Source organism: Pelodiscus sinensis, chromosome 4 (genome assembly GCF_049634645.1).
Source record: "Pelodiscus sinensis isolate JC-2024 chromosome 4, ASM4963464v1, whole genome shotgun sequence".
NCBI lineage: Eukaryota > Metazoa > Chordata > Testudines > Trionychidae > Pelodiscus > Pelodiscus sinensis.
In genome coordinates, this window is record NC_134714.1 from 9509455 (window position 1) to 9532507 (window position 23053).

A 23053-nucleotide genomic window follows, 5' to 3' on the forward strand; every position below is an offset into this window, starting at 1 on the left:
ACTGTGGTCACTGTAGCTCGGGGTGAAGAACCTCAGGTCCCAGGGCAAGATGCAGCCCCCAACTTGCCTGGATGTGGCCCCCCAAGGTTCATGGCACTCTTCGCCCCCCTCCTCCTGACTTCCTCTGCTGCCCCACTGCAAGGCTGGAGCACATGAAATCTACTAGGCTGAGCCCCCAAGGCTCTGGGTGTGTGAGGGGAATGTGGTGAGTGTCTGTTGTCTTAGTGAGAGTGGTTTTTTGTTTCTTTTGGGGTGGTTTTGCTTCAATTGTGTGTGGCTCCTGACTAATTTTTCTGTGGGTCAGTAGCCCCCCCAACCAAAAAAAGGTTCCCCACCTGAGTCTAGCTGATGCAGTAGTCTTGAGTAGACCATGTGTGTTTGATGCTGAAATTATCCTGTGCCTCAGGCATGGTGGTGGAATATCTAGCTACTGTATAAAAAAAATAAAGTGTCCTAATACAGTTTGTATTATTTAAAGCACACTGGTAAATGCAGTATTGTAAATCAGCTTTCTAAAAGGAGTTGAAAAGTTGTGTTTGTTCAGACCTGATTGCACGGACAGACTCTGCACTTCCCTGGAGCTAGGATCATGCAGATGGCAATGTCAGGTTTTAGACCACCCTTAGGAGTCAAAGCCTAACGCCAGATAACTTGTAGAACCTGTATCCACTATGGCTAGAGATCTGAGATAACGAGTAGCTTGTCAGTTTTCTGCTACCACTCTTACTAGTGCTAGTTAACAGTGTTACTCTGACCCAGCCCCATCAATGTTCTTTGATTCGTTATCAATAAAGGAAGTGTAACAGCACCACCTGGCATTGTTTGCCAGATCTTGTGTCATTCTGTGGGCCAACAGAGAATGAGACAAAGGTCATTTGTGAACTTATGTCTGGATATCTGATAGCAAAAAGGCTTGTGTTGAATTCTGTATGATCTGTTAGACAAAAATAAAGATCTGAATTACCACACAGTTAGCTTTCATTGCTACAAAATATTTATCAAAACTTCAAAGATTTTAAACAGGACCGATCTTTTGACTAACCTTCACTGTTACATCCATTCTATTGCAAAAAAACCAAACAGATTTGCATTAATTGTACTACAAAATATTTTTATAGGGCAGTGGTCCTAATTTACATTCCTGTTCAAAAGGAAATTTACTTTTGCTTATTGTGAATTTTTAACAGAACTGGATACGACAGAACTCATTAGAAACATCAAGTTTTACAGCAAAATTGCTTCATGCACACTTTTCTAACTAGCATCTATCTAGTCATGGTTTATAGTTCAAAGGTTCAAAATGGCTTTATATGCCTTATAATTCACAATTCTGTATTTTAGGTAAAGGAATAATGTTACATTGGTTCTATGTATAAACACACAAACCTATATATTCCTCTTGTGGTTTTTCCTCCCCCCAAGAAGCGTTAAGATGCTTTCTTGAAACCCTTTAAAATAGGATAGATGTTTTCAAATGCCTCATAGATTTCAGAACGCTCTTTTGCACCTAGAAAAACAGTTAAAACAGCCTAATAACTAAGACAATATTAAGATGGCTCATAAGGTTGCATTCATTACTAAGTCAACACCAATAAGTACCAGCATAATAAATAATAAAAGCATTTTCAAAGGCAAGAAAAACCGAGGTTTTATCAGGAGTGATGTTTCTTAATGTTCGGGTCACCACAAAATTCTTCTGGATCAAATAGGTGACCATAGGAGGTTGGTATGTCTTGTTTTAGAATTGCAGTAAGGCCCTGGTTTCAAACACGGGACTTTCTTGAGCCCTTCTGGGCCTGTGGAAAGCCTCAGCTGAGGTATGTTTTTTGTTGTGGGGTGGATGTGTGGGGTGGGGAAAGGCGTTGTAGTTAAGATATCCAAAAAAGTATTCTGAAAGAATCCATGGCATATAAATGGCCAGCATGGACTTCGTGGGACCTTCAGAGGAGATGTTTTAGCTTTCTGTCCTGAATGCCCAGTAAGTTAAGTTCATTACAAGGATTGAAAGTCTCTGGAAAAAGACATGTAATTATTTGCCTTTAAAGTGTCATTTACAACTATATTGGTACATGTGCTGAATAGTGCCAAAGTCTAATAGAAGCACTTTGCCTTTTTAGTCAGTGTGAATAAAGGAAGTTTCCCCAACATGGTAAATGTTCCAGAAAAAGAAAGCACAGAATTATTTATCTAGGAATTTTAATGTTTGCCTATAGGCTTGGATTCTAGGTTATTGGCAAGCGCTCACAGCACTTAATTTTAAGTGCCTTGCTGAACAAGGGCCAGTACTAGGACAGACACCTTCCTTTCCCGTCAGCAACTACTACCTTAACAATAAAGAAATGTTTTAATTGAGGAGGGAAAGCATGACCAGGATGTGTTACTTTCAGGGGACTCAATCTTACTGTATCGGACTACATTACTAATAAATGCACTTCTAGTTGTGGTGACTAAAATAGTGTGCTGATGTATTTGATACCTTGACCTAAGTGGAAACACACACACACACACACACACACACACACTTGTGGATGCACAAGTTTAGGGATGACGTGCATGTAGGATTTTTTTAGGCATTATGCACAGTCCTGTAGAGCGTTCCAGTAGTTCACAACTATGGCTAACCAGCAGTTTTTGCACCATGCAAGAAACATCAGCTCATCTTACATATCATCTTACTAGACAGAGAAGTGGTTCTCAAACTTTTCAGCATCACACCCCCTTTTTGATTTTTGAAAAACCCTCATGCCCCCCCTCCCCAAAAATATAGCAGCACAACTTGTTGAGCCAACCTTCCCCCCCTCCACTACACACTGACCAGGGCAGCAAAACTTGATGAGGGGGAGGGGCTGGGTCGCTTCCCGCGTGCCCCCCCCCCCGTTTGGGAACCCATGAGATAGAGTGTTCAGAGTTACTGCTGTATATGAAGACCCCACTTACCAGTCAATACGACTTTTCCAGACACAAAGATGAGCAAGACAATCCTTGGTTTGACCATTCTATAAATAAGGCCAGGAAATAGTTCTGGTTCATAACTATTTAAGGAAACAAAAAGGGGAGAAGAGTTAGTAGCACGGACAGCTTGGCATTTGATTTTTACTACTAGTGGATTATTAAGCTCCATGAAATATATACTGCTCCTTTATATCAAAAGTATGCTGTAAGTTAGTTAAGCCAATGTTTTTGATTAGCTAGGATTAGATCCCTGATCAAGTAGCCCAGTTTTGAGCACCTTTAGCTCCTACTGAACCTTGTAGCTTCTCATCTCATTGCAATCTGTGAAGACAGTTGATGTTCAGCCCTCTTAAGATCTGGGCCATTTACTCAGGAATCTCCTTTTAGTCCCTCACATTTGTAGGCGTTGGCATTATTGTCCCTGAACCGTCCTCAAGATCCCTTCCTTGAGCTACACAGAACACTTACAAATGTAGCCAAAAGGGAGATAACTAAATAGGTCTACAGTACACACAGAGCCTAGACAGCCCAAAATAATGACGTATAGGGCATGAAGCCTAATTCAAACAGATTCAATTTGAATTTTCATTTGTGGCATGCAAACTTCACCCTTTTCCCAATGTCCTGCAGTGACCAATTTTGAATGACTGCACCTTAAGCACGCTAAGTCAGTCACCCAGCCGCAAGGTTACACGTTATTACACTTTAACTTGAACTAGTGCAAGACAGATCATAACATTGTGCTTTTTATGTAGCCTGCTATAGAGTGAGGCAAATATCTAGAGGAGCTGATATATCCCCAGATGACCTCTGCTCATCCCAGAGGTATATGTAGCCCAGTTGAGAATCAGTCTAGACTATCCCTGATGGTGTTTGTAGATTTTTAAGAGGAGCAGGTTAGACGATGGTGATTCCACAATCTCCCTGGGCTATTTTTTTTCCAGAGATTAGCCATCCTGACAGTTAGGAATAGGGATGTTAAATTTAGATTAAATCGAATAGTCAATGGGATTTCCATCAACTATTCAATTAGTCTATAAATATAATATAATATAATATAGGAGATTGCCTATCTCCTAGAACTGGAAGGGACCTTGAAAGGTCATTGAGTCCAGTCCCCTGCCTTCTCAGCAGGACCAAATACCATCCCTGATGAATTTTTGCCCCAAATAGCCTCTGCAAGCATTGAACTCACAACCCTGGGTTTAGCAGGCCAATGCTCAAACCACTGAGCTATCCTTCCCCCTAGTGGGCTCTTGCTACAGTTCAAAAGCAGAAGTCCAGCAGGGAGCACGGGGCCAGCAGGGGACTGGCCCTGTGCTCCCTGCAGCGCTTGAGCCTTTGAAAGGTACAAGAGCCCCAGTGGAGAAGGAGCAAAGAGGCACTCACTCGTGGCTGGAAGATGAGCAGGTAGGGCTGGGGAAGGGGGCAAAGAGGTGTGTAGAGTGGAGGCTGGGGAGGGGCCAAGCGGGACCAGGGCAGCCTCCCCAAATAAAAGGAGTCACGTGTCACCCCAGGGTACACTACGGCATTCAATAGCTCACTGGGAAGCAGTACACACCTTACCATACTTGTATGGTAGCTCAGCATTAGGATTTCTCACATCAATTTACATACGACTTCACCCCTAGAACGTTATTTATAATTACCCTGCCCCTAACCCCCAAAATATGAACCTGATGCCTCTCTGCCCACCCCTCCTCCCAGCCCACATACCTACTGAACTGCTGATGTGTTAGAACCAGCCCTTCCAGCCGGATGGGGAACCTCACATCACAGCTGCCCACCATATTCTGTATTTTGAAGTCCAGGAACTTGGCAGGGAACCCAAGCTTCTGCACCACACGGGCGTACTTCCTAGCGGCAAGCCGGGACTGCTCTTCACTGCAGGGAGCAGAGACGGGAATTGGAGTTTGAGGTTTCTAGATTTACAGCCTTCTCCTGAAATCCACCCTCTCCTCCAACGCCTGATTGGCTAGAGTCACATTTTACCTCCCATTGTGTATCTAGCTGAGTTGGCATCCTTAATGTAGAGAGCAGGCCAGACTCAAGATCCTGAATAGGAACAGTGGTGTGGAGGGCAAAAGGGGCAATTGCCCTCAGAGCCCAGCAATTCAAAAATAGGGCCCGAGGCTCTCAACTGCCACTACCACTGAAGCAGCAGCAACCGGAGCCCCGGACCTTTAAATTGCTGCCGAAGCACTGTGTGGAGCACTCTGGGTGGCTCTGAAAGACACCAAGCCCCGCCCCTTCCGCTCAAGGCCACGCCCCTTCTAGAAGCACAGAGCCAGGGGCCTGGCAAGTCTGTCGGCCTCCCCCGAATGGCCTTATACTCGAGCAGCTGGACTTTACACATGGGTGTTTTAAAGTGCCATGAAGATTCTGTTGCAACCAGTTCCTGCAGATCCAGGAATGGGGTAGGAGGTAAAAAGGAAGGCCTTGCATTGCTGCAGCACTAGGTTATCTAATGCCATGGATGTGCACAGCTCCTTATGAACAGCCTCCCACAGAAGTTTACAAAGTTAAACTACAAAAGGAGAAAGGGTAGAACTAGGGTGAGAGATTAGCCCTACTGCAGGGCAAAGTATTCCGGACAATTTTTTGGGGGGGGGGAAAAAAAAAAAGTAGTACAGTCAGCAAGCAAGCGTTTTACAAATCGTGATGGTTTCACTGAATTCTCCATCCATAAAACCAAAACATTTAAACCCAGCAGATCAATTTCTGGTTCTAAGTGACTTGGTTTAGACAGTTCCTTTAATTTTAATCGAAAAAGAATTAGAGGCTCAGAAGCAAAACAGGATGTTGCCTTTGTGGTTTATCCAAATTAACTTATTCACACAGCTCGGGAGGCCTTTCCAATACAGACAGGGCAGTGGGGTGGGGAATTGGTCCTATTATAATTCCATGGTGTCCAAAAAGCTAGCCAAATGTGGCTATTTGGCCGGGTGAGTGTAGCTAATTCTCTATAGCAGTAGCCACTATAGTTGGACACCACGTTATTACATGTTTCCCTAAGAGCAGCAGGATGCTTTAAGACAGGCTAATAAATGGCTCATAAGTGCTTTGCACGGTCCCAGGATTTTTGGAACCTAAAATACTCCTATACCACCTCCCACACTGGAAGGAGGGTATCAAGAGTAAAGTCGAACATGGTACCTGGGGCGTATGCTAGAATCATGCAGCAAGACTGGGATCCCATAGGCCCAGCACTGCTGTAACAGCAGGCACGGATAAAACATTCTTTGTTGCAGGCAGACTGTGGCAATTTGCAGGAAAAAAAAAAACCCTAAAGTCTTGTCAGTTTGCTGAAATTCTATTTATGACAATGTATTTTTTAATAAAGGTTAATACTTAACGTGAAGCAAGGGATAATAGACAAACATTTATCACATAGTTTAATCAAGGTTTTATTCTTTTGTAGTAAAAATTGTGTCTGGAATTCCATTCACACATACATTAACCGACTAAAGTACCAGACTAAAAGACTAAAGAACCTAGAAATTCTTCTGGAATTTACAGCTGAGGGTGGGTGGGATAAAAATACAAGGAAAAGGAGGAGCAAGCATTGCAGGGAGGGATGGGAGTGGATTTAAAGAGTCCCTTGCTAGGGATGTGAACATGTAGCTTCGGTTAAGGGATGAGCCTAGGCTCATGGGTTAACCCTCATGGTTACACGCAGCCCCTCCCTCCCTCCCCCACTGCTGCCTCTGTATCAGAGGCAGTAAGGGGGGCAGCTGGTGCACATGGGGAACCAGTTTTTAAGCCAGCTCCCTGTGAGTGCCAGCTTCTGCAGCACAGAGGCAGCAGTGCAGGAGGGGAGGGGGAATGGGAACCGTGAGCACTGGCTCCCTCCTCCCCTCCCCCACCTGGGAACTTGTAACTGCTGAAAATTTGAGCAGTTACACATTTACAAAAACAAACACATTTTAACATTCCTATCCCTTGCAGAGCTTGTGCGCGTGCAATTCAGATTCCTCCATACAGGAAGAAAAATCAGTGAGCTATTTAAGCCAGTTTCCCCATCTCTATGTTGGAATAGCACAGATGATCTGGCTCAACTGAGATTAGGCAGCACTTCGGGAACCTAATCAAGCACCCCTTGGTGGGTACAGATTTTGGAGGGTGTAAATGATGAGCCAAGTAGAACAAGCACTGCTGCTTCCTGAAGACAGTGGTCCCCTCAGGAAAGACTGAGATAACAGTGGGGGATTTCAGGACATGTACTAGAAAAGGCAAGGATTTCAAAAAAACAAACAAACACACACACACACCCAGGTAGAATATTTCAGTGCTATGAAGCAGTCTCATCTATACTCGAAAACACCTACTTAGAGACAGACAACACCACAAGCTACATCAAGGCTACGCCTGGAATGAGTGGGAAACTGAACTCAGTGATTTTCTATTACTTGCCAATGATTTTTCTATTACTAGCTGCTCAGCTCAATGCTGAACAGCGGTGTGCCATTTAACAAGCCCCTCCCTCCCCCCATTACCATCAGGAGCAATTCCCATTCTTTTTGGTCTTGGGACGTCCCTTTTGTGGGCCTGGTAGGTCATTTCACAGTTTTGTCCCAGAATGCCGTCTGCTGTTAGAGCCAAACCTAGGGGAGAAAACGCCTCCTACCTTTTTGCTCCTGTGCAGACCATTTTGCCCGAACTGAATATAAGGGCTGTTGTTCTTGGTTCTCTGATTCTCATTATCACAGCAGCAAACCTCTGGAGATTAGAGAAGTCAAACAATACTAGTGGGGCCCTGGTTCATGAGTGAGGCTCTGGGTATTACAGTAATACAAATAAGAATACTATCTTGTAACCAAGCTTGGGTCTAGTTGGCATCAAGTAATACAAGCTTTAAGAGTATCAGAGGGGTAGCTGTGTTGGTCTGAATCTGACAAAGTGGGTCTTTGCCCACGAAAGCTTATGCTCCTACACTTCAATTAGTCTATAAGGTGCCACAGGACTCCTCCAAGCTTTAAGAGGTTTATTAAAACTTTCCCATTTTATCTAAGAGCTTCAAACACTGATCAGAAAACTACAGGCACTGTTATGCTTAATTCTTTGTTGTGGTGCACACTTGGGCCAATTCTACACTAGGGGGCAATGTTGAACTAAGGCACATAAGTCCAGCTATGTGAACAGCAAAACTGGAATCGACGTACCTTAGTTCCACTTATTGCAGTGTACCCACTGCAAGGGGTCAATGGGAGCAATTCTCCTGTCAACTTCCTTTAGGCCAGGTCAACACTAAAAATGGAAGATTGAATCAAAATACACAATTCCAGCTACTTTAATTACGTAGGTGGAGTCGACATACCTTGGTTCGAGTTTCCCTGCCATTCCCACAGCGTGAGGCCAACGGAAGCAAATGCTCGTTGGCTTGCCTTATTCTTTGCAGAAGTAGGAGTACTGGCCACTGTTGGGGGGTGCCCTCTGAGTTCAATTCAATGAGTCTTAGACTAGCTAAATCAAACGCCAGAAGATCAATCACAGCAGTGTCGATCTTCTGTTTAGTGAATACATCGCCTTATTCCTCTCACTCCAGGGGAGTACTGGAATACATGGGAGTGCAATCAGCGGTTGATTTAGCAGGTCTTACCTCTGTGGGATCAATCTCCTGGAAGGTAAGTGTAGACAAGACTTTGGTCATTTAGATGTTATTTACTTAAGTACCCCTTCCTCCAAATTAAGGCTTCCATTTGGAGACTTTTGGGGGGGAGGGGGGAAGGAAATGTTACTACAAACCTGCTGTTTTATCTCCATATATAATTTTATTAAACACTATTAAAGGTTATCTTATGAAAATCTGCTTTAGATTCCAAATCATTAGGATTGAGTGTATATGAGCTGCTATAGTAGAAAGTGACAGGAATGGCTGGAGCCAGCCCTGAACACGTGGCACCATCTTAAGAAACCCACACCTGAGGCTGTTGTGTATTTCTTTAGCACTGAAAAATGCAACTTGAAGACACTTTCAGGGACTTGGAATCTAATGTCTGTCCTGTCCCCTCAGCACAATAAGGGGAGACAGAGTCCGGGCCCCAACTCCCTTCAGAAGGCCAGCCATCCTGCACCTTAAGTGAGTAGTCAGCCTACAGCCAGACAGAACTGCAAGGACATGGACAAAAAGATGACCAAGATCTGACCTTCAGTGAATACATCCGAGTCTACAAGAGCTTTCAGTGACTTGAATTCAACTCATTTCTATTTCAGTAAGCTGAATGCTAACAAAGAAGGCACAATCAGATTTTTTTTTTAACGTATAAACCCCCAATGAAATATTCTTTAAAAAAAAAAAGTCTCACCTTTGGATTATATTCTGCATTCCTGGCATGCAGAGCTATATTCTTCAGATCTAGTTTACAAGCCAAGTTGACAGTGGACACTATATTCCTGAAGAAATAAGAAAGCAACTACATGTTCAGAAAATCATAGATCAAAAGTGATTAAGAAAAGACTCAGTTCAAAATCAGGATGCATGTTACCTTCTATTACATTCCTGACCATTCAATTACTATTCCACAGTCATATAACACAAATTTGGTGAAAGTCAATATATAGTCAGTCCATTGCCAAAGCTATCCCCATGTTAAGAAGTTAATAGTACTCTACTGCTGCAATCGCTAGGTTATTTTTTTCGCCAGCACCACAGCAGTATAGGCTGGTATGTCTAACCTGTATTACTAGAGCTAAAAACACTGACAGAGTTACTGTCGCACACCAACTACCCTCTGTAGATAGGAGGGTGGCTCACGGAGATGTCACCCTGACCTAGAGAGTCCAATAGGGCAGAACAGTCTGACTGCTGCAGAAGACAGGATTCACTCTGTGCCTGCAGCTGTGCCCTTTCCTTCCCCCCCCCCCCCCCCCCCCACCACTGGGATCAGACAAACTATCGCAGATCCGCGTCCAGAGAGCACCAAAGCAGTTAGACTCAATGGGGTTCTTACCAACCAGCTGATGGCCATACTATAGACTACAGGCAGTCCCCGGGTTACATGGATCCGACTTACATCGGATCCCTACTTACAAACGGGATGAGACAACCCCACACTAGCTGCTTCCCCCCAGCAGACCAGGGAGACATGAAGCTAGCACCTCCCCCCCCCCCCAGCAGACCAGGGAGACGCGGAGCGGCTTTTCTCAGCAGACACCTCAGCTTGAGAATAAAAGACTGAGGGAAGTGAGGTGTGGGAGAATAAAACTGAGCTCTGGAGAAATGTTTGGCTAGAGTTTCCCCTACAATATGTACCAGTTCCGACTTACATACAAATTCAACTTAAGAACAAACCTACAGTCCCTATCTTGTACGTAACCTGGGGACTGCCTGTACTATGGTGATGATAGGCACTGACTTTCAGTGTTCCTTCTAATATTTTCCATTCGTGAGCGGAACAATTTTTTTATGTACACCCGGGCATGTGCAGATGTGCACCACCAACAGAAACACAGCCCACAGCACGTGCGGCAGCGGGTGCTCTGCTAATCAGCTGGGCAGCACCTGAATCTCTCCTGGGTGGCAGCCTAAGTGCTCAGCTTACAGGGAACACTGCTGACTATCCGACTGTTTAAAGAATCCTACTTCGAGGATTGTTACTTTGGCCCCTGAGGTTGAGTGCATGGTAGTGGTTGACGGCCCTTGGAAGTTTAATCTTAAACTCTTGCAAGGAGTTTGCACACCTAGGGTTGCCAGGAGCCCGGTTCTGAACCGGGCAGTCCGGTATTTGAGCTTTCGGTCTGTGAAACAAATAGAAAAAATACTGGACATTTATATTTCCTAATTAAGTAAGTTGTATTATCATCATGAGTATCAATACGTAGTTGCGGACTGCCTGGCTGGCTGACACTCACACCAGCCAGGCAGTATGCAGCTACGCAGTAGAGAGGAGGGGGGCAGGGTCTGAGCGAGATGGAATCCCTAGGTCCAGACTCGCCAGTGTACCCCGCCGGGACTGTGCGCAGGACGGGCAGCACCCCGGGATCGGCATGCGCCCGGGTCAGCCCCACTCCCCACCGGCCAGTTTCCCCCACAGCCAGCCTCCCTCCCCCCCGGCCAGTTCCCCCTGGTCAGCCCTGCTTCCCACCTGCTGGCCCCTTCCCCGCTGCCCCGATAAGCCCCACTCCCCCCAGCCCCCTCCTGACCAGCCCTGCTCCCCTCCCGGGCGATTCTCCCCCTCCCCCATGTTCTGAGATCATGTGTGTGCAGTATTTTTTTGAAAGCCATCTGGTAACCCTATGCACACCAGACAAAGGCTGCAGCTCCTTCAGAGGTAGGAGTTACGCACAGCACATGCAGTTAAGTTGCTTGAGCCAAGAACACGCTTGCACGGAGACCAGTCTTCTCTTTAGCCTAGAGAAAATTTCACTACTGAAGCATGAACCACACTGGACCTTCCTATATTTCTCCATTTTAGTCTTCATCCCATCACATACATGATCTGAAGTCTCTCTCCCCACCTTTAGAAGATTAAGTTTACTTACTGTAACTGAGGAACAATGCCAGAGCTTTCAGAAACAGGTGTCATTGGGGTAATAGGGGTCATGGGTGTCAAAGGGGGACAGGCCCCAGACGTTTCATGTGAGGGCTCAGTAGCATCCGCATAGCTCAGTTGTGACAAATTGCTGTCATTTAAGAATCCACTGTCCTGCTCCGTCGACTGTGACTGGTATTGCTCTCTTGGCATTTCACGACCATCTTCCAAACGAGTCTGCTCTCCATGATCTTGGTTAAGATCATCTGGAAGAAAGCTGAGATCCACAGAGGAAAAGTCCGTAGAAAGTTCTTTGGATTGGTCAAGATGAGAACCAAATGATGCATTTGGAGCTGCTTGAATCGGTAGGTCCGTGTCAAAAGGGCTCATGGGGGTGTAGAGTTGAGGACCAGCTGATGAAAGGTCATCCTTCATTTAAAAAGAAAATAGGGTGTTTTAGAGGACAAGATCCCATTTACTTTAAATGACCGTGCTTGAGAAATGGAATGTTCTTCATTGAATGGAAAAAGGCAGAAAATATTGCTCCCCGTGACTATCATAGCTAGCACTTTCAAGTTAAAATGTGTAAGTTTGTCAAAAAAAAAAAGTGTTTTATGGGCTCATACTTCAGCGACTTTTCTCCCTCTCATCTCGTTAATGTCAGTTTGTAAGATATAGAGGATTTGCACACTTTAAATCAAATTTCTCCCTCGTTGTAGACCTGGCCTAAGAGTTGCTTGTAATCAGCAGGGCCAGGAAATAATTTTTACAGGTGTGGAGCACCCCACCACATCACCAGCTGAAGGCAGTGGGGGCTGCAGCTGTTGAGCACTATAGGAGATCCAACATGTGCCACATCGGGCAAGCACCCACAAAAATTATTGGAAGAGAAATTCACTAAGATGTTCATCCTAGACTCTTCTCTCTCGGCTTTATTTAGACAGATGTTTAGCTGGGTTTAGGTCTATTAGAGCTGACCACCTTTTAAAAGAACAAATTCAGTGAAAATTGGTGTTAGACTGAATTGAAAATTGTGGAAAATTCCCACTTTGGTCAAACTGTACTGGTTTCTCCACAAACCTTTACCAGTTTTTGATAACTTTTGGGGGGAAACCCAAGACATTTTTCAAAGTTTCTCCACAGGAAACAATAGACATTTTGTCAATTGACATTTTTTGACCAACTTTAGTCTGCATTCAATAATAATCTAGGAATCCATCTTGGTAGTTCAGGGAAACCCTACCAGCTGAACAGACAAGTGTGCTCTGTAGAACACAGTCAGTACCTGATAGACTGAAGTATGTGGCCAGTAGAGACTCTGACTAATTTAGGAGAAAAGATTTTTCCAGAGTTGCTTGAGTCCTTAACTCAATGTTTGTTTTTTGGAAAATAAAATGAAAATGTCCATGCTTCATTTACCTAATTGCACCGAGGTGGGGCCAGGAACAAGGGCTTAGATATGCAGGCGGCCAGGGGGAGAGAGGGCTCTACCAGCCCTCTCACCACAGCAACTTGGGGCTAGGTGAGAAACTCCTCTCCATGGCTGCTGCACCTCCAGTGGACACAGCAAGGGGAGGGGTGCATGTCCCCCAGCTGGGGCAGGTCCATCTATTCTGCATTGCCCCGCCAGAGTGAGGAATGCAGCAAACTGTGCACTTTTCCCTCACAAGGGGGGGGAGGAGGGGAACAGCCAGCAATGTTCCCATATGAATCAGGAGGAGCTTCACCCTCTCTAAAGGGCACCTGGTGGGTAGAAGGCTGAGGCAGTCCCAGATAGGTGGAAAGGATGATCAGAAGAAGCTGTATACCAACTACTTTGGTAGTGTAGCCAGACACAAACCCCATCTTGTTTTTCCACGAACCCCATCTTGTTCCCCCCCCCAGAGAGCAAGAGAAAGACAGTCAGCCTTTGATGCCCTGGGAACGCAGGTGTGCTGCCTGTCCCTGACTCTACCATAAACAGAAACCAGACAGTAAATGGGCTAGCTGACGACCCGGGGCCTCCCGTCGCCCTGATGGCTAGTACCAGTAATTGACACGCCTGCACTGTCCCAGGAGAGGAATCTTCGCCCATCACATACCAGAGGTGCCCATTGTCTGCATTTTCCCAGGTGTAAATTATGCTTTGCACTCTTCGTGGGAAACTTGGTGTTCAAAGCCATTTTTCCTAATTGGCCACTTGAGACCAGGAAGAAGCCTACATGACCCAAGGGGTATAAAGAGGGGTTCAGTAGCCTACCCCATTTGAGCTCCAATCATCTATACCTGCTGGCAGGTATTGATTGTCTCCCGAGGTCTGTGGGACGCCCAACCTCGCCCTACTTCTTCCCGAGGGATTGAGAGAAAGATGCTGGCCACGCCAAGTCTGGAACGCAGGGGTGAGAATATATACCTGCTATGTGTCTATTTTGCATGCATTTAATAAGAGCTCAGAGAACCAAAAGGGTTGCATGGTACCTGTAAGTGACTTATTAGTGTAATTTCTGTCCTGTCCTTTGTAGTGGCTATGTTATCTGTAACACAGTAGTAGCATTTAACAACTAAGTTTACCCTGTAACAATAAAATAGTAACTGTTTAAGCTTTAACCTGACTCCTTCAGTTGCTGTAACAGAACCAAGCACAATTTAAAAGAACTTCAGCCGGTCATAAGGGACTCACTGCCCTGACCGTCAGCTGACAGGTAGTCCTAGCTCTGACCGTTTAAGAGGGGTTCTTAACAGACTCTCAAATATGTAGTAGATAAATGCCTTCATACTTCCATAACTAACATTCTTTTTTAAATAAAGTGGTAAAGGTTTACAGTGAATCCGAACCACAAGCTGAAGTTCTAGCTGTTCTCTACCACCATTTCTTTGGCTTCATATCAGAAAACGTGAAATGCCTTATATCAAGAAAGGCAACAGTCTGGGGAGGAAGACACAAATGAGCCCCAAGAAAGTTCGATAGAAAACCCTTCTCTCAACCCAGTTATCCCTCTGGACTAGCTTATGTAGTAGTTTGGACTTATTTAAGTCTACAGAAGAGTGAGGGGAGATTTGATAGCAGCCTTCAACTACCTGAAAGGGGTTCTAGAGAGGATGGAGAGAAGCTGTTCTTGGTGGGGACAGACGACAGAACGAGGAGCAATGGTCTCAAGTTGAAGTGGGAGAGGTCTAGGTGGGATATTAGTAACAACTATTTCCCTAGGTGGAAGCACTGGAACGGGTTACCAGGGAGATGGTGGAATCTCCATCCCTAGAGGTTTAAGTGCCAGCTTCACAAAGCCCTGCCTGGGATAGTTTAGTTGGGATTGATCCCCCTTTTAGCAGGGGGTTGGACTCAATGACATCCTGAGCTCTCTTCCAACCCTAGGATTCTAGTTAATTAACAAGCTGCTGCTTGTTGGGCAGGAGAAAGCAACACATTTATCATAAGATACTTATTCTTTCCTTCCCTGCAGAGCGCGTGGGAGAAATTTAACACACCCCGCACTGTACTGGTGAATCAACGCTGACTCCTTCAGAATAAAGTCCATCAATTTGAGGCCTAGTCAGAACAGACAACATGGTGGAATGCAAGAGCCAAAGAGAAGGAATAAGAAGCTTAAAAAAAAGGGAGGGAGACAGAAAATAATGGGGTAAAATAAATCAAGGAGAAGAGTAATTTCACACAAAACACATTAAATACTGTAGAGAACTGTCCTGGGGCAGAAGCAGGGAACCAGACTAAAAGCACAGGTGAAGAGGGAAAAGCAGCACAAGACAAGTTTTACACGGGACTAGCTGCCAAGTGTTACCTAATGTACTCTAGGTTAGCTGACTTGATTGATGATCGTCTCTGCCATCAGCTATGTAAGCTTGGAGCGTTTCCCATTGCCTCACTGAAGAAATGATAGCTTGGCAGGCACCCTACCCATCTGAAAGGTCACTACAATATAAGGCAACTCACTGGCAGAGGAGTGATACTGTCCGTTTACAGTGTGATTGGGATAAAACTGATTTAGACACCAGATATGATTTGTGAGGAGTTAGCCACACAACACCCAAAACAGTTGCTACAGATGGAACCTCTCTAGTCTGGCACCCTCAGGACCTGACTAGTTCCAAACGAGAATTTTCTGGACCACGGGAGGTCATTATTGTCTAGCAGCATTATCAACACTGCCACTGCTTACTGGGCTGTTCGAGAACATTTAGGGGTGAATTAGAGCTAAACAACAGCACAGAACACTGACAGCTAGGACAGGGGGCTGTAAACAAACTTTTTCAGACCACAGGAAACTTGGCCACACCCATAAAAAGTGGGCATCCAGTTAAGTAAAATAATTCCAGATGGATATTACCAGACAAGGGAGTTCTGGATTAGGGATGCATATGCCTTTTGGGTAGTCAAGTAATGACTGACTAGTTGCTTCCCCTCCTCCCCTGCTGCCTCTATCAGAGAGAGGCAGCAAGGGAGGGGAGCAGAAGCCAGTGCTGGGGAGAGCCAGCTCAAAAGCCAGTTCCTCCCAGCAGCATCTGGGCGGCAAAAGAGGCAAAGGCATAGCAGGGGACCAACATGAGCCGCTAATGAGCGGATTCCAGGCTCACGCCCGGTCCCAGATGCTACGTGTGTCTGCTTTTTAAATGCATTCAGAGCCTGGAAGCTCTTAATACAGTGGTCTCCAACCTTTTTAAGCACAAGATCACTCTCTGAATGTAAGTGCAATCCAAGATCTCCCTCAAACCCAAATACACTTGCCCGTGCCCTTCTTGCACCTTCTCCGAGGCTCCGCCACTGCTCAGTCCATCTTCCCTTGCTCCCTCCCCCTCCTTTCCTTTCACCAGGCAGGAGCAGAGGGTTGGGACACAGACTCTGGTCTTGGGCTAAGGGATTTGGAGTATGAGAGGGGCTCTGAGCTGAGCCTGGGACAGGGATTTGGGGGGCAGGAGGGGTTCAGAGTACAGGCTCTGTAAGGGAGTTTGGATCCAAGGGGCTCAGGGTGCAGGAGGGGGTTCATGACTGGGGCAGGAGTGGGGGATTCTGGCTCCAGCTGGACACTGCTGACCTCAGGTGGTGGTGCAGTGGGGCTAATGCAGGCTCACCTCTACTCTGGCCCTGCAACACTCTCAAAGCAGCTAGCAAACTCCCTCCATCCCAAGCGCCGTGCCCCCATCCTTCCTGTGGAGATAGAATATGGGGGGGGGGGGGTAGCTCCATGGCAAAGGGCAGGAGTTGCGTAGCAATGGGGGAAGGGGCAGTTGAAGTGCTGGCACTTGATAGTCTCTTGGCCAAACTAGTCAGGATGACCTGTCAGAGGCTCCAAGATCTCCCAGCCGATCTAGATCTACTGGTTGGTGACCACTGTCTTAATACATTTAAGAATCAGAGCCACAGCAGGGTTAGCTCCTAGGCCCGGAGCTAACCCTGCTGCAGCTCTGCAGTTTCCCCCTTATTGACTAATCGAGCACTCAATGGAAATTCCATCAACTACTCGATTAGCGGATTGCCCACAATTTAACATCCCTATTCTGGATTAGAGAGGTTCAACCTGTACTATGAGTTTATCATTTGTATTGTAATACCACCCAGAGGTCAAAAATCAAGTCCAGGCCCCTTGTGCTAAGCACTGTGCAGACACAGGAAGATGTGGTTTGTGCATCACAAACATAGAGCACAAACCCCTCAACACTGCAAATGGACCTCTGCCAGTGGGTGGTAACTCATGATGTAACAGGGGTTATGCATGGTTATGAGGGTCCCAAGGGTGAGGACTAACTTAAAACAAGACAATGAATTAGTAAGAAATAGAAGGAGGAAGGAGTAACAGAAGACATGTTATATGGATCCAACATCTATGCCCATCTTCATGATTCCAGGCCATTTAATGTTTCCTGTTCCAGAGTAATTCTCAGGAACATCTCCCAACCCTCTCCCTACCCATTATCAATTGCCAGAATTATTTTGTTTAGAGGGCTAGATTTAGGTTCTCGCCACATTACAATGAGAAGGTTGGAAGTAGAAAAACACTTGGGGTGTGTCTAGACTGGCAAGATTTTGTGCAAAAGCAGTAGCTTTTGCGCAAAAACTTGCCAGCTGTCTACACTGGCTGTTTGAATTTGGGCAAGAGCACTGACATTCTAATGTAAGAATTCAGTACTTCTTGCGCAAATACTTTGACACTCCCGCTCAGGGATAAGCCCTCTTGCGCAAGAATAGTTGCGCAAGAGGGCCAGTGTAGACAGGCACCTTAATTTTTTGCGCAAGAAAGCCCGATGGCTAAAATGGCCATCGGAGCTTTCTTGCGCAAAAGCGCGTCTAGATTGGGCACGGATGCTTTTGCGCAAAACCATCCGTGCCCAATCTAGACGCTCTTTTGCGGAAATGCTTTTAACGGAAAAACTGTTCCGTTAAAAGTATTTCCGCAAAATCACGCCAATCTAGACACAGCCTTGATGAATGAGGTATGGAAAAGTTGTTCAACCACCAGTGGAAAAAATTGAGCCTTTCCACGAAAAAAAGAAACCGCACGCCCTTTGTGTCACAGGCCAGCCTCAAACTATGACCGGGAACGGAGCTCGGTTCTTCAGGAGAAGCTTTTTAAACACAGGCCTGAGAGGTCCATAAGAAAACCCTGCAGAACCCTGCTACAGTGCAGGAGATTTCAAAAGGATTGCTAATCCTAAAGGGATTTCCTGGATGCTTTCCCCCCATTCAGCCTCAGGGGTGTTCAGAGTGGCGCCAACCAGCACCTTGATTAGTCCTACATCGAATTAGAGGACAAGGGATGAAGCTCCTCTGGCCAAGGGCTTTGGTCCCCATTGTGGGGAAATTTTCGAGAGCCCTTAGGAAGAGAGGTGGCCAGAGCAAAGCTCACAGGCTCATTTCCACTGTTGGAGCCGACCAACGCCAAGGAAGAGGAGCCAGCCGCAGGCCCCGATCCTACAGTCTTGAGGACACCCCAGCCGGCCCAGACAGCCTCCCTACCGATGCAGGGAGCAGCCCTGGCTAGAGCCCATGGCAGGCTCAGGAGAGAAGGACCAAGGGGTGAAACCTCAGCCTCCCGCCCCCTTCAGGGGCTGTGTCTAGCAAGGAAACCCTGCAAGGGCTCTACAGCCAGAGGGGCAGCCCTGCCTCAGCTGCCTAACTCCAAGGAGACCAGGGAGGGGGGGGGAGCAGCAGGGTCTGACCACCCCCAGCTCAGGCCCCCCCACCAGTGGCAGCAGCGGCCGGCTGGGTCCCGGGGCGTCCTCACCTGGCCCGTGCACTGCTCCCAGTAGCTCTCCAGCGAGGGCTCCATGCGGGAGCGAAGGGGGCAGCGTGCTGCGGGGCCGGCCCGGGCGGGGCATGTCGGGGGCTGGGGCGGGGAAGGCGCGAGCCAGGACGCTGCCTTCGCACCTGGCCCTGATTGAGGGAGCGCACCGACCAGCTGGGCCTCCCGGGAGAGGGGGAGCTGGAGGGGGAGGGGCGTGTCCGCTGTAAAGTGGAGCCTGCCCCCCCCCTCCACACGGGATAAAATCCACCTGAGATAACCCCCCCCCTACAAGTCTCTCGGCGCCAGCGGCTGTCCCGCCCCCTCCTCCCCTGCAGAGTCCCCTGTGGTTCTTGCTTGCTCCTGCAAACAGGCGTGTGTGTAAACGGACCAAGTCCAGAATAGCTGGGCCGGGCGTGGCTCCTGCAACCAAGCGCGTGGCTCCTTTTCGGGTGTATGGCGCTGGCCCGCGTGGGGAAAACCTGCGGAGTGATACCATGGGCCCAAGCAAGACCTCGGTCTGGACCCTCCCCCAGGAAACTGTGTAGAGACGCTTCAGAGGGGAGTTAGCCTGTAACTGGGAAAGGCCAGGTCTACAGTCGGGCTTCTTCCCTGAGTAATATGCAAATGAGGCTAAATGTGGACTATTGCCGAGCCTCATTTGCATACCTAATGAGCCACCTTTTTTTCAGAAGAGGCTCTTGCAAGAAGGCGTCTACACTGCCCTTTCTTGTGAAGGAAAAAGCCCTCTTGCGCAATGCTGTTCTTCCTGAAAAGTAATAGGTGTAACGGTGTTGTGCAAGAGGGTTTTCTTGCACAAGAAGGGTCCGTGTAGACGCTCCTTCTTGTGCAAGAGCCTCTTCTGGAAAAAAAATGGTGGCTCATTAGGTATTCAAATGAGGCTCAGCAATAGTCCACAGTTAGCCTCATTTGCATATTACTTGTGCAAGAAGCCCCCAGTGTAGACGTAGCCAAAGAGCGAATAGTCTTGCAGCACCTTAAAGACTAACAAAACATGTCAATGCCATTGACATGTTTTGTTAGTTTTTAAGGTACTGCTAGACTATGTGCTGTGTGTTAAGTTTTTTTCCTGTTTAGAGAAGGGGGATTAGGAGAAGGGGACTGAATTTCTTCCAAGCTAAGTAAAGCTTTGCTTTTGTATGGGAGGTAAAGAGTCTCTTTCAGAGAGAAGACTGGTTTCATAGCTGAAGTCCCCCACCCCACATAGAGCTGTGTGCAAAAAGGCATTTTTAATCCAAGATCATCTCATGTGAAGAGATGGGTTTTTTTCCCCGCAAAAGCTTATGACATGGTATAAGCTGGTATGGGGTGTGTGTGTTTGCATTACTTGTGGAAGGGGGGGGTGCATTCACACCTTTGCAACCTACATTTACAAAAAAAAGCACACTCCACAGAAATTCCCCTGTACTGGCCCGCTGTCTGTATTATTTTGCTAGTCTCTAAGGTGCTACAGAACCATTAATTGTTTTAAAAGTTACAGGCTAACAGGGCTACCCCTCAGAGGCTTTTCACAGCAATGTATCTTGGCTACTCTCCATGCTGAGAGCTTTTAACTTCATATTTGTCATCATTCATTCATGTTATAACAGTAAATTGAAGATGAAGTTCCCTTACTAGGCGTGAGGTGGTGGTGGCTGAATGCTCGCACTGTAGTATGTTGCCTACAACCAAATCCCTACAATTACCTAAATGGGAAGATGTGATTCTCCATCTTTCAGGGATAAGCTTTCATCAGACCTTGCAAAATCATGTTCTTCCAGGCTAGTGACAACAAGCACTATTAAAATTGCCTTTAATTGGCCACACTTAACCATCCCTTCCAGACAGCTGGGTTAATTAACTAGAAGTTTGGGCTCTAATGAGGCTTTGATGAATTGCACACATTTGTAAGAGTGCAAGGTGCAGGTGAAGCAGGAAGGGTGCATTTCTAAGTCTGTGTCTACATTGGCATAATTTTGCACAAAAGCAACTGCTTTTGCGCAAAAGCTTACTGCCTGTCTACACTGGCGGGGAGTTCTTGCGCAAGAACACTGACGTTCTAACGTGTGAAATCAGTGCTTCTTGCACAAGAACTATGATGCTCCTGCTCAGGAATAAGCCCTCTTGCACAACTGTTCTTGCGCAAGAGGCCAGTGCAGACAGGCAACATGAATTTCTTGCTCAAGAAAACCCAATGGCTAAAATGGCCATTGGAGCTTTCTTGCGCAAGAGAGCATCTACGCTGACACGGATGCTTTTGCGCAAAAGCATGTCTCTTGTGCAAAAGCACATGCCAGTGTAGACTCTTTCTTGCGCAAATACTTTAACACAAAAACTCTTGCGTTAAAAGTATTTGTGCAAAATCTTGCCAATGTAGATGTAGCCTAAGTGTTTTAGAGCCCCCTTTTCAGTGGTTTTGCTGAGAGAAACTGACTGCCATCAAAAAGGCACAAATGACTAGAAAAAGGACAGCAGATTCATAGTAAAGTTGAATGAAAAATAGCTGTTTCACTCCAATGTAACACCCAGGTAATCCCAACATCCAAAGACATTTTGGGCTTGAGTTAGCATTGCCCTTCCCAAAACAGTGTTATAACCTTTCCTGGTGCACGGAGTATCTGAGATCTACAGGTATAAATCATGCGTAGGCTACAGGAGTTTCAAGAGCCGAGTCAGTGCTGAGATCTCCGAGCAGCCTGATACGTTCATTTTTCTACCCCACCTATGTCAGTGCTGAGACTGATTTAATTTCAGCGGGAGCAAGCCTGCATCCTTGATTCTCTCAGGTTCTTCTGCTGATTTAAAGGGGCCCAATATTCTTGAGCGGTTGGAATGGTACAAAAAGTCTTAATTTGAGAGGTGGATTGAGGCCGACTGAGGGGCCATGCAAACCTTCACATGGCTCTGACTTTACCTGGCAAGAGCCCAGATGGACAAAGGTATTTAGGTGTTCAGGGCTCTCTACACAAGAGTTGCACGCTCTCCCTTTTCGCTGGGCAGGAGAGACCCTTCCCATGTCCTGGACTACTACTTACTGCCTGCATGTAGGCTGGTGCCTATCCCAGAAGAGGGAGGACTCAGCCTTTATCCACCCAAGCAGTTGGAGAGGGGAGCTACTAACACCACTGTCACAGAGCTGCAGGTGCCAGCATGGAGAGGGAACAGGAGCAGAGCGGTAGGTTTCACGGTTGCCATCCCATTGAGATGTATGGGACCGTTTCTCTCTCGTAGAATTATTGTTTCAGGATGTCATCAGACTCAGGTGGATGTCACTGTGTTACTTGAACTTCAGTCACATTTCCTAGCTTTTCTTCCCAAGCCTGAGGTCTGGAAACATTTTTTAAATGAAAGCTTAGATATTGATGTAACCACATCTCTAGGAGCTGGGTCCTGAGGCTTGTGTCTAGTAAATCATAAAATCCTAGGGTTGGAAGAGACCTCAAGAGGTCATCGAGTCCAACCCTCTGCTAAAAACAGGACTAACCCCAACTAAATCATTCCAGCCAAAGCTTTGTCAGGCCGGGACTTAAAAACCTCTAGGGATGGAGATTCCACCCCCTCCCTAGGGAATCCATCCCAGTGCTTCACCACCCTCCTAGGGAAATAGTTTTTCCTAATATCCAACCTAGACCACCCCCACTGTAACTTGAAACCATTGCTCCTCGTTCTGTCATCTGTCACCACTGAGAACAGCCTCTCTCCATCCTTTTTGGAACCTCCCTTCAGGTAGTTGAAGGCTGCTCTCAAATCCCCCCTCACTCTTCTCTTCTGTCCCTTTGAGTAAGCCCAAGTCCCTCAGCCTCTCCTTGTAAGTCATGTGCTTCAGCCCCCTAATCATTCTTGTTGCCCTCCACTGGACTCTCTCTATTGTGTCCTTTCTGTAATGGGGGAGGGAGGCAGAATTGGATGCAATTCTTCAGATATAGTCTCACCAGTGCTAAATAAAGGGGGATAATGACTTCTCTAGAAGTCTGCAATGCTCCTACTAATGCACCCTACCTAATATGTCGTTAGCCTTCTTGGTTACAAGGACACCCTGTTGACTCATGTCCATCTTCTCATGATCTATAATCCCTGCATCCTTTTCTGCAGAACTGCCGCTTAACCAGTCAGTCCCTGTCTATGTATTCACAATAGCCATCTATTCAAGTTCATCTGTTGGTCATGTGGAAAGACACCAACCCAAACTAAGGACCTGCCAATTTTTTGTTTCAAAACTTGTCTTTTTGTATTTTGATAGAAGGGAAGGGAACAGTTCACTCTTCTACTCATGGTGTGTGTAGGGGAAGTACTAGAGTTCTTGAGTCAGATGATCTGGATCTAAAACTGAAAAGCAGTGTTCCAGTTTTCAGCTAAAATGGAAAAGTTTGGGTCTGAAAATAAGGTTGAATAACTGAAGTATCTTTAAAAGGCTATGAT

General features: G+C 46.4%; 1 protein-coding gene across 1 annotated transcript; it reads right to left on the reverse strand.

Annotated features, from left to right (window-relative positions):
- Positions 1–982: 982 nt before the first annotated feature.
- On the reverse strand, positions 983–18865 carry TBPL2 (TATA-box binding protein like 2). The gene is made up of 7 exons (XM_075926033.1): positions 18638–18865; positions 11434–11852; positions 9258–9345; positions 7580–7671; positions 4669–4836; positions 2938–3032; positions 983–1507 (listed from the first exon to the last, which is right to left on the reverse strand). The coding sequence occupies exons 1-7, from the start codon at positions 18680–18682 to the stop codon at positions 1428–1430; spliced, it is 987 nt and encodes a 328-aa protein (XP_075782148.1). The 5' UTR covers positions 18683–18865; the 3' UTR covers positions 983–1427.
- Positions 18866–23053: the final 4188 nt, after the last annotated feature.